The sequence below is a fragment of the Hirundo rustica genome, chromosome 9, assembly GCF_015227805.2.
Source record: "Hirundo rustica isolate bHirRus1 chromosome 9, bHirRus1.pri.v3, whole genome shotgun sequence".
Lineage (NCBI taxonomy): Eukaryota > Metazoa > Chordata > Aves > Passeriformes > Hirundinidae > Hirundo > Hirundo rustica.
Window position 1 is genome coordinate 24169084 of NC_053458.1, and position 11774 is coordinate 24180857.

The 11774-nt window shown below is 46.3% G+C and overlaps 1 protein-coding gene across 1 annotated transcript; it reads left to right on the forward strand.

Annotated features, from left to right (window-relative positions):
• On the forward strand, nt 1–11564 carry TSEN15 (tRNA splicing endonuclease subunit 15). Its single transcript, XM_040073566.2, has 4 exons — nt 1–184; nt 817–898; nt 2232–2367; nt 11155–11564. Exons 1-4 carry the CDS (start codon nt 20–22, stop codon nt 11357–11359), a joined length of 588 nt encoding a protein of 195 aa, XP_039929500.1. The 5' UTR covers nt 1–19; the 3' UTR covers nt 11360–11564.
• The last annotated feature ends 210 nt before the right edge of the window (nt 11565–11774 follow it).

Consider the following 11774-nt stretch of genomic DNA (forward strand, 5'->3'; position numbering starts at 1 on the left):
TGCACACAGGCGGGAGAGCATGGAGCCGGCGGCCGGGCCGGGCTGGAGTGGCATCTGCCCGACCGGGCGGGGCCAGGGGGGCACCGATCCGGGCCAGGGCTCCTCCGCGGCCGAGGGGACCCCGGGGGCACAGGGCAGCTGGTCGGGGGCTGCTGGCGGCAACTGGATCACGGCTCACCCCACGGTAGGCCGGGGCGGGGGTCCCTTGGTCTCTCGGGGTCCCGCTCTCCCGCCCGCATCCCGCAGGATTCCCCCCTAACGGCTCTCGAGGTGCACTTGGGGTCCCCCAGGAGGGTTCTGCGGGGACATTCCAATATAATCTGTTATATTGGGTGTATCGAGTGGGGGCTCCGGCCCCTGCGGAATTGGGGAATGCCACTGCCGTCAGGGGCGGAGGTTTTAAATCATGGAATCCCAGCCGGGAAACGTAAATTCCTTAAACTTTGACTCCATCTTAATTCTTACCACACCAAAAACATGGAGCTGTTTAATTTGGCCATCGTCTTATGTTGATGTGATGCAGCAAAAATAGGTAAAATCATTTACCCCAAAATAGGTAAAATGCCACAAAGCTAGAGCTGTTCCAGAAATAGTTGTGATTCCTCTTGTGTTTATTTTGCTTGCTTATTTTATGTGCTAAAGTATGGGGAATGCGGAAAAAGGAGCTTTTGAGATACTGTCAGGAAACAAGTCCTGCTTTTTGATTGCCTTAAAATGGCTTTGAAACTCCCGTGGCTCAGCTGGCTGTAGAGATGGTGTGTGCATTCTTAGTATAAATTGTGCTTTCCTTCATCAACGCTCCTGTTTGGGTCTCAGTTCACAGAAATGATGTCACTTGATGTGTCTGACAGCACTCAAGTCTACGCTGCCTTTTTGGTGTACCTGGACCTCTTAGAAGGTAAATCGGGGAAGTGGCTGTATCCCAACAAACGTCTTTGCCTTTAGCTGTTGAATTAATTGTTTGCACTGGGACAGGACCTTTCCTTACAAAGTTCTCGGTGCCCATTTTGAGAGTTTTAGTGCTGGAAGTTTCTATCCTCTGCCTCCCTGGGGCCTGTGCAAAGGTAAGGGCCCATTTCATCCAGCAGTTCCAGGTGCAGCTGTTCAGAGCAAAGGCAGTCAGCATGGAAAAAAAAGCGAAAGAGGAGTAGGGGAAGGAAAAGGAATGTAGGAAGGTGAAGTGACAAGTTCAGTGGTTGAGCTTGTAACAGTCCTCACTTGTAGATTAATGTGAAGTTACTCAATCACAGTGTTTCACAAAAGTCACCATTTAGCAAATGGATGCTGTGTGCTGGCCTGTTTTCTGGAAAGGGCAGTGATTCCTCTAGCAAAGCTCATTTGCAGGTGTGGTAGCAGTAATTTATAACCATTGTAGTGATACTGTGTAACAATATAGTCATTTATAATAAACTGCAGGTGTTGTGCTTAGGGCCATGGCTTGGTGGAGGACCTGGCAGTGTCAGGTCAGTGGTGGGACTCCATGATCCTGGAGGGCTTTTCTGGCCAAAACGGTCTTGTGAAATCCAGTGTAGTCTTCTGGTGTCTGCTCAGAGCAGAGCAGAGTTATGTGATATATAAACTTCTGCCTGGCTGTTTCCAAGTTGGCGTTATTGAAAAGGGACTGTGAGTAGGCAGCCAGCCAGCCTAAGAAAAATATTTCAGTTTTGCTTGGAGCTTGGTGCTTCTCAAGGTCAGGGAAGGGAGGGATTTTACAGTCCAGAAATTGCTTCATCTGTTGCTGTTACACTTCTGAAGAAAATACCTTTATAGTCTTTAAAAGAAGATTTCTATATTTCTGAAGCAAAAACTTCATCCTTATCCCTTCAAGCAGGAGATTAGAACTGTGTATGATCATTAACCATGCTTTTAGCACCTGCTGCTTCACAGTTCAGGGTGCTGATGAAGTCCAAATTGGGTTATAGTGCTTCAGATGACAAAAGCTGCGTGGTTTTATCTTCTTTTTGCCTTTCGCAGAGCAGCTTTGTCAGACAGATCACTGCTCACCATCCGTCAGTGCAGCTCTGGAGCCAGCAGGCTGGTCCTGCTCCGTGGATTTCTTTAGCAGGATTGCTCCTCAGGAGGGGAATGTGGCTGATGAACGGAGTTTTCCTGTGAAGAGAGGGAGGGAAAACAAAACCTTAGATGCTAACATAGATGCTGCATTTGTTACTTGACTGATTAAAACTTGTGTTTTGTGTTCTGCCCCTCTCATCCCCAACGAACGTTTCTAGGGAGGAACTGGCATGAGGTGCGGCCCGTGGGAGTGGCAGAGCTGCAGCTGGTGTGTTTGCATGCCCGTGCCAGGCAGCAGGAGGGGCTCCAGGTGATGGTGCCAGTGCCTGCACACATCCTCATCAGCCATGAAAGGTGAGGTCCTGCTCAGTGCTTCTCTTGGGTTACCACTGACAGAAAATGGAGCACAGATATGTTTTATGGGTTGGTGATGGCTTGGTCAAGAGGAGAAGGAGGAGGAAATAGAGGAATATCAGAGGAAAACAACCTCTCAGACTGTCAGCAGAGTTATTTTGGGTTCTGCAGACACACAGGCAGCTTGGAACGTTAAGGAAAGCTCAGCTTTGCATCAGTCTGTGCCTCTCCCTGTCTGGAAGTGGTTCTCGGAGGTCAAGCAGAAACTGATGCCCACTTATAAATACTTCTGTTGTCTGGAGTTGCATATGTGCTAGGAGATAACAGTGGACAGCAAAGTATGTGTTTGAGAGACAAGGTTAGAACACAAGACCTCCACAGCTTATGTTTTGAACATTCTTGTGCTGATTTTGTACTCTGGGAAATGTACGATGCTTTCTGAGTTGCTGGCCTTGAAAGGACCTAAGGGGAAAGAAATCCTCTTGGAGCTGCCTAAGAAGCAGCTTTTTTTATTGTGGATCAGCCTTGTATGTTTTGCTTTGCTTTTGTTTTCAAACTATAATTTGGCTACTTTGAACAGGAAACTCCTCTTACTTTAAATCTAGAGTCTCACGTGCCTGTGATTTTTGACTTAATTTCCTCACACGTACAAGAGCAATTCTTCAAGCAGAAGACAGCACAGCCATGAATTTGTTACGTTACAGATATTACAGCCTAGAAAACTCCCACTTCAGTAGTTTTACAGTGTATTTTAACTGGCCCCTAGAGCAGCCTCAGCCACACAGTATGATTTACTCTCTGATAAAGGCTGCCTTCTCTGACTGGTGTTTGCCATGATGACTCTGAAGACCTGAACTATTTCAGCAGCATCATATGGCTGTACATTCTTCAGTTTCTTCTGTTCTCACTCCTGCTAGGAGCTGGCTTAGGGCTGGCTTTACAAATCTTACTGTTTTTTGCTTCTTCCTCTTGCTCTGTGTGCAGCAGCCTGACACAGTGGTAGGTAGCTAACTAATTGCACTAGATGTGTGTGTGCACTCTAGGAGTGATGGTTTTGCTTTTTATTTTGAGTTTTAGAAGTCACAGATCAATGTCTTGCTAACAGGCTTTGATCATAATTTTGCTGTTTGTTGGGTGAGGGGGAAGAAAATGATTTATTAGATATTGCTGGGGTTTAGTACTATGTTTGTCGTGAAAAAAATATATTTGCAAGTATTGGTCAATCACTCCTGGGGGCTTGGTGTTGCAGAGAAATATGATGTGATCTCCACAGCAGAGGAAAGCTGCTGAGAGGCCTTGCAGTGTGAAATGCGGAGTGTCATCCAGCCTGTCTGCAAGCAGATGTGTGTGTGAGTGAAAGGGACACGCTGCAGCTCTCAGCTCAGACAAGATTTTAGGTGGAAATAGAAGACAGCCAGTGAGGGTGTGGGATCTTTGAGGAATTCCACCTACATGCTGAGCTGTTGTGCTTGCTGAACATAGTGTGTTTCCACCTGGGCTGAAAACTTGGATTCCTGGCATTGGGTAAAGGCTGTGAGTATGTTCCGATTGACTTTTAATGACACATATTCCACTGCATGCATGTCCTATCTTTTACTGTGTCATTGGAGCTTTTCATGGGGAGCCTCTGCACTTGTTTGTTCTGTGGTGATGCTGTTTGCTCTGCCTCTGGCACCGGAGTGTCTGGAATCCAGCACTGGAAGGATGTGTGGTGGAGAGGCAAAGAGTGAATGATCACATTGATTAAAAGTACAGTTTGTGACTAGGGTTTGCTGCAGAGCAACAACACAGGGTGTGTTACTAAAATGAGCTGAATCCCAGGCTGCAGTGCCAGGTGTGTCCATAAAAGCCTGTATGTGTTCGATATCCATGGATGCTGTCAGGCTGGGAGGTTGTATTTGTGTACAACACTTGTATTTGTGGTGTTGAACGTGCTTCTGCATTTTGTTCAAAGCAGCACTTTGGGATTTTGTGATAACTGCTAAAAGCAGGGGAGGAGGTATGAGTCCGAGTGAATGCAGCTCACTTAGTGTTGAAAATAAGCCCTTGGAGGGATTTGGGATGGTGAAAATGTTCTGTCTCTATTCTGGGCCTGGAATTGTGCTAACTGCAAAAGAAGCCAGTAACAGCAGCATTTATGGGCAGCGCTTCCTTATTTAACCAGTAAGACCTGGGTAAGGTTTGGAAGTGACCCCTTGAAATTAGACTTCCATCTTCATTCTGTTCTGTGGTTTTTTAATTGGGAGAAGGAAGAAAGGGATTCACTAGAAAATAATGGATTTTAGTACTACGTATGTGCTAAAAATAATCTCACTATTTTTAGCACATGTACGTGTGCATGTGCTAATATTTTGCAGATATTAGTCAGTCACTCTTGTGGGCTTGGTCTTCCAGAGAAATACAGCGGTGGTTCTCTACTTCAAATCCACGTCAGCCAAGCTCCCAGGTGTCTCATGAAGTTCTCTGCTTGGCTGCCACTGAGAAGTGCATCCTTAAAATGCCACAGGAAAGTTGCTGTGGAAATTACCAGCAGGACATCTAGGCAAATGACAAATATGAGTGCCCTACAGTAAATACAATCTATTCTATGTTTTTTAGCCTATCACAAAATTTTGTCATGTCCAGTTTGAGCATGACAGTTAACTGCTGAAGGCAAAACTGTTCTGCTTCCTAAGCTCACTGTCCACTTCTGCAGAGCTGGGTGAGAGCTGCTCATCCAGCCATGCCTGGGTAGGGCTGCACAGGAGCCCACCAAATTACAGAATTGCAGGCTCTGGAGCAAAGAGCAAATGATGTCACACGGTCTTGAGAAGTGGCTTTGTGCTCTGTATGTTCTTCAGATGACGATTGCTGAATCTTCTGTGAGCGAAGCCCTGGGGAGTACGATGCAATTTCTGTCTGTCTTGGTCTGCTCTGACTCACAGACAGCGGGCTGAGGCTTGGAGAGCTCTGAATTCAGCAGAGACTCATGCTTGTGGGAGGAGTTTGTAGGTGCGTGGGCTGGAGTGTGTTTGCTGCTCACTGCAACAACTCAGTGCGCACCAAGTAGCTCCTTGGCAGTACGTTCCAGGACTGTGGCTCCCCAGAGTGGAGGAGGCAGTGGAATCCTGGGAGTGCAGCTTCAAACTGACAGAAATGACTTGCATAAACCAAGCTCAGCAGGTTAGGAGAGCTCACAGTGTTGACAGCTGGATTTTTAGATAGCCTGGAAAGCCTTGATCCTTCAAGGACCGGGGAGTTAGGTCCCAGATCTAGTAGAGTTGGGCACTGTCTGTCCTAGACAAATAACTCTTGTCTAAGCAAAACATTGCAGATAAACTGTCAGATTAAATGACATGTCACTGCTCTTTATTTTGTGTACAGTTGTTGTAAATGAAGGATGAAGTTGCCTGAGGTCATGGAGACCTGTGAAGTTTGGGAAAAGCTTATTCTGTTAAAATGCTAACTTACTTTAGAAAAAAACAGTGTGTAAATGTTTTCTTTTAAAGCTCATAAGCATCCTGAGAAGGAAATCTGAGGACTGGAATTACTGTTTTTAGTCTGTAGACTGTGGAATAAATCTTGCTATAAGCTGAACAATCCTGTTATTTTAAAGCACTGGAACTGTGATGTGCATCTTGCATCCTCTTCACAGTTTTGTTAGTAACCCTTGCTATAAGCATAATTTACTCATGCAGTAAATCACACATTGAAAATGTAATTAGTGGCTCTTAAATGCAAGCTCTTTAGTATTTTTTATCTAATTTTTTAAATTTAGTATTTTAAGTGAGATTTCAGCTCCCACAGTGCAGTTCGTTATGCAGTACTGTGGTTGAACATCCACTAGTAAGTGTGTCCTGTAGAACTTTGCTGAACTTTGATACCTCCCTTTTGCATGGTTTGTCTTGTTTTCTTGAACTTCGATGGAAAAAGATCTTTGTCTTCCTCGGGGTTTCAATTCCTTCTGCTGACCAGTGTGGCACATGGTGTTTTATTTGCATTTATTTTTTTCTTTCCATTACAAAAACTGAGTTTCTTCTAGCATTCCCCTGTTTGTGTGTTTTGGGAACAAATCCTATGGTACAGTGGTATGCATTTACATCTTCTCCGAGCCCCACGTGCTCCTTCCCACATATTTCAAGGCATTGGGTTAATGCTGCTGCCTGCCCTGTAGCAGGGTCTGGAGCAGCATTCCTGATGGTGAGCTGTGCTGAAGTTTGCAGTGCAGGCTAAATCTAAGGAATTGTGCTCTCTGGGAAGTTCCTGTGCCTTGGTGCTGACCCAGGCTGGGACAATGGCACGCTCCAGTGGCTGGGGTAATGATCCCTGCAGTGGCACAGAGACCAGCTTGTGTGCACTGTGTAGCCCTGCCTGGTGAGCAGGGGAGGGAGCTGTTCAGGCTGGCCAAGCCTGCAAGGAATTATTCATCCAAGTATAAAGGGCAGATTGAAAGCCTTTGGCTTTTATGGGTTGGAAGGCAGTAGTTCCATTTTAGCTCAATGGAGCTCTATGCAACCTCCATAAAACTGCTCTGAGCTCGCAGAGTGACGCTGCTTCTCAGAGGCATTGCATGGCATGGGTCTCTGAAATGCCCTTTTGTTCATCACAGAACTTGCTGCTTGAATTCTTTATGATTCTGCCCTTGCTTGGTTTTTGCAGAGTCAGCTGAAGCCTCAGAGCTGTACACCTGGTGCCTTCTCCCAGGGAAAAGGGCAGTGTTACTTTGTTAGGAGGAGATACTGGGAAACACAGCACAGATTTCTGATGGGTGTTGAAGGCGTATGTAGTGCAAAATTAAGGTGGGGGAAGGATGCCACATTCCCTTCTGTTCCCTGGATGGATTTGTATGGATTTTCTTGTTTTGTTTTTGGATTTGTTTTAGAGCTATTAATTGCAACAGTAATAGAAGACCGGGTCAATTCACTGCCATCGTTAAGTTTGAATGCAGCAGTAATGATAGATGCAGGATGACATTGCTAGTGCTGTTCCCTTAGCTGCAGTGCTTCTTGCACAATGTTAAGTAAGTCAAACCTGCTCCTGTGACTAATTTTTTGATAGAAAAAAGCAATCCCTACTGACTCCAGTCTGTAGATAACTAGGAAGCCTTTTCTAAGCCCTTTTTCTAATGCAAAGTGTTTTAGAAATGCCAGCTCTTTGGATAAGAGAGTGTTTGAGGTGAAGTCCTTTGCACTTCCTGGAGCATGAGATGAATGTGAGTTTACTTCCTGAGTGGAAAATGAGGGCTTTGTCCTGCTTGCATTTGGCCTGAACATGTGCTCAGGTGATGGAGTGTTTTGTCTGCTGTCCTTTCGGAGGTGACAGAGTGACACAGTGCATTCTTCCAGCACAGGCTTTACATGAGACTGTAGTGAAAACGTGCTGAGCTTTTACTGAGACCCTGCAGAACAGCAGGAACTGTTTCTCAGCTGCACCTTTTCTCGTGTCAGGTCTCTCCATTCTGCTGAAAACTGGCTGTGTAGACAATGGAGTGGACAAACTGGAATTCCTGTGGAAAAGGAGGACTCAAAGAGAGCCCGTCCATGCCAAAGGTTTGACCCCACAGCTTCTGTGGGATTCACACTGTTGGAGCACAGCTGGGGAACCAAGCCCAGAGCTGTCGTGGCCCATTGGTGTCAGTGTCCATCAGTTATCAGTAATTCCAGAGTGTCGCCTGACTCAGCTGTGACTCAGGGGGAAAGGCTGCTCAGGGTGCTGGGGAGTGGAGGGGGTCAAGGCTGTTGGCATCTGCCAGACTACTGGATGCACTGAATTCCTCTGTTTCCCGATGTTTGACACTTTCAGAAATGTTAAATCCACTTTCATTTAAGCAAATTCATCTTTTATAGTTGTCATCACCTGTGTGGTGTAGCAGATGGTACTGGTCACTAAGGAGCTTATTGGTAGCCATTAACCAGGTAATTTAAATCAGCTGGCTCTGTTACCACATGGACTTCTTGCCTAGGACTTTATTTCCATCATCTGCAGCTGTTGTGTGAGAAGGGCAGCTTTAAGGGCTGTTTCCCTTGAAATAAAGGCTTCTTGCCTCGTTTAGGATGTCAAATGTGCATTCTTTGAATTTCAGATGGCCAACACTTCGTGTTTTATTTTTCCATTGACAGCACTAGATGCATTAGAAGGGTTACAAAAGCTATACCTTTCCTGCAGTATTTCATCTTCTTGCTCGTGGCAGGCAGCAAGCGCAGTAAAACCAGAGCTTCGTTCTGTGGCTGCTTTGCAATGTCTGCTGGTGCAGAGGAGCGTTATGAGCAGGCTTGACACAGGGGCTGCTGGGGCTGCCTTCAGGGGAGGAGGGCAAGGGATGATGTCTGATACAGACTTCCTGAATTCCACAGCTTATCCCTCTAAATGATAGCCTCTCACCACTTTGCAGATGTGCTGCAGCGCACTGTGGCTGTTGTGGTATGCGTGAATGAGGGCCCTTGTCTTGGGGCTGCCTGCGTGGAGGGGCAGGGAAAGAGGAAAAGCATGCATTTGCAGTTGTCATTCTTCATCTGTGGACAGCAGAGTTAGCAGATCATCCTGATGCAATGGCGTGTCTTTGTGCTCTTTACATAAATCTTGGAACTCTTGTCTCCTGAAAAGGAAGAAGAAATGCGAAGAAATGTCATTAATCTGTTGTGAGAACCTGGCTGCTTTTGGGATCATGGGGCATCTTCGAAGTCCTACTTGCTAAGTAGGGGGAAATAAAGTCTCAGGTGTTTGTACTTGGCACTATAAGAAGAAATCGTGAGTATCAGAAATGTAGATCTAAGGCCTCACTGTTCCATCCCTCTTCCTAATAGACTATGAGGAAAACCAGTGACAGGTATTAAAACAGGAAGGAGCTTCTGCCCTGGCTGACAGGTAAATCCACGCCTCTGCCTGAGTCTGCTCTTAGATACAACATTGTCCACTCAACACAGGTTTAGTTTCTTTGACTCCCAAAATACCTCTCCTGGGTAGCTGTGCCCTTTAATTTGGCATTTTATCATTAATTCTATATTGCATTCCCAGAAGAAAGAGAGGTTCCACTGCTTCACAGATAGTTTTTTCCTCACGGTGTCTCTGCCAGCAGTCTGCCCTCACCAGCTTAGAGCTTTCTCCAGACACCTGGCTGCTGAGGGTGGGGAGGCCCTGGCACAGGCTGCCCCATCCCTGCAAATGTTCAAGGCCAGGTCGGATGGGGCTTGGAGCAGACTGGGATAATGGAAATGTCCCTGCCCAGCTATGGAACTGGGTGAGCTTTAAGGTCCTCTCCAACCCAAATAATTTAATGATTCTGCATGTGAAAACTGGATTCTTGCTGTCTGCATGTGTCAGGAAGGACATCTGTAATGTTTTCCCAGGCTCTTGTCCCCTGCCAGGGTTCTGGCAGGACATTGGTGCTGGGGGTGCCTCTGCACAGGGGCTGGAAGTGACAGGAGCTGGAGGTGCTGAGCAGAGTAAGTTACCTGCCAAATAAACCTGCAGACAGAGCTTGCTGAGGTGGCAGTGAGCACAGGAATAGATGTCCCATTACCTGAAGGAATCTCCTGCAGTATCTCTCCTCTGCCAGTGTCAGCACAGTCTCTCTCACTTTATTTCTTGTGTTGCTGGGAAGTGTGCTGGTTTGGGAGGGCTGGGATGAGGCTTTTCCATGCAGTAACTGTGTTGTGTTGCCTTGCTGTGTGTCTGGGCCAGTGGTGCAGGCAGGAGGAAAGGCCCTCCTGAATTTACCAGGCTAGATTATGCACAGCTCAGAACACAGATGGATCCTTAAGAAGGTCACGGGCTTAACGGCGAGGCTTTCCAGGCTGCTGCACACTCTCTGCCACGTTCCATTTGGCTTTTATTAGAGGATCAAAGGGGTTCTGAGGGGAGATGGTGATTGAAGTCTGAAAGCTGCTGCCTTTAGAGAGAGGCCTGTGCTCTGCTGGGTGAGCTCTCCAGGGTGCAGGAAGCCAGGGCTGGTTTCTCCTGGTGCACAGCTGAACTCCCCCTGGAATGTAACCTGTCCCAGCAATCTCAGAGGAGCACTCCTGCACCTGCTGTGTGGGGGAAGGAGGAAGCTCCCCGTGGGAATGTTCTGTGGGAAGTGTTTCTGTTCTGTCTCCGGTCACCACGCTCCTGCAGAGCTTGCTCTCCAGTCAGACCAGGAATCCAGGGATCAGTGCTGTCCTGAGCTCTGAACCGAAAAGGAACTGGCATGTTACTCTTAAAATAAGCTAAACAGGAAAAATTGCATAACTTTGTCTTGAGCTTTTAAGGAAGACATTATTTGGGCTGACTGTTGTGAAGAAGAGCTTTAGTCTTGTGGCTTCTAGTCTAGACAGGGAGGTAGAGAAACCTGGCTTGGGCTCCTGGGCCTTCCACAGTCTGGCAGAGACCTGTGGCACATGGAATGGAAGACTTACCTCTGCAAATGGAACAAGTCTTAATTATTCAGTTCTCCAATTGAACACCAGGTGTTGTTTAATTAGAATTCTTATATAAAGTCTGCTGAAAACAGGGCCAGTAGAGATAGCCATGCTAGGATTGTGGTGGATGAGGGATGGCTGAGGCACGTGCACCTGAGTACACCTAAACAAAGCTTAGAAGCATGTATTGAGCCATTTTAAGCAGAAATGTGTGTAACTGATTCTGTTATTTTCTTTTGTTGCTTGATTACACAACTTGGGATTTTTATTAGAAAAAATACTGTGCTCACTTAAGTGAGGACAAGTTTGCAGAGTGAAAACAGGCTGAATAAAGCTAGTGCTATTCTACCTTTGTGCCATTGGAGGTGGTTGTGGACTCCTTTCTAAGTGATTTTTTTTTTTCCTCACCTAGGTTAAGGGAAATACTGAAGAAAGCCTCTCTCCCTCCAGAGGATCCGGACACCCTGCTGTCAGTGACCTTGGCCATAGTTGAGACAGACTCCACAATAGTCTACTATAAAATGACTGATGGCTTTGTAATGCCAGATCCTCCTGATGATACTGAAGACGTGGATAATAAACAGTGGAGGACAAAAAGAAAGAAACTTTTCAAATGACTGAGACAGAGGAAACAAAACGTTACTTGAACTCCTGTGTTCAAACCCAAACAAATGCAGGAACTGATGTATGTGAATAAGTGGTGTGCTAAAGTCTGCCTTGTGCAGCTCCACTGTGATGAAATGCCATTTGAAGTATGAAGTAGGTCATGCTTTGACACAGAGCAGTCCTGACTAATAAATACACTTGGGAAGTGTTTGCAAAGCCTGTGTTCCCTCTCTATCTGGTCAGGTACATAACAGAATAAACACATCCTTACCCATACTGTAAATATTGGTTACAGGTAAGTCTGAGGGGCTTGTGGCAGGACTGAAGGGTTTTGTAGTTTACAGAGTGTCTTTTTTTTAGCCCTGTCAGAAGCACTCATGCTGCCCCCCAGGTTACATTGCTGAACATTGCTTTCTTCCCTCTGCT

What these genes read in the sequence shown, in the direction of transcription:
- TSEN15 (XM_040073566.2), top strand. Translation starts at nt 20, where the DNA reads ATGGAGCCGGCGGCCGGGCCGGGCTGGAGTGGCATCTGCCCGACCGGG. An exon ending in GGATCACGGCTCACCCCACG is followed by an intron (nt 185 to 816) that starts GTAGGCCGGGGC and finishes TTTGGGTCTCAG; the next exon opens with TTCACAGAAATGATGTCACT. An exon ending in ATCCTCATCAGCCATGAAAG is followed by an intron (nt 2,368 to 11,154) that starts GTGAGGTCCTGC and finishes TTCCTCACCTAG; the next exon opens with GTTAAGGGAAATACTGAAGA.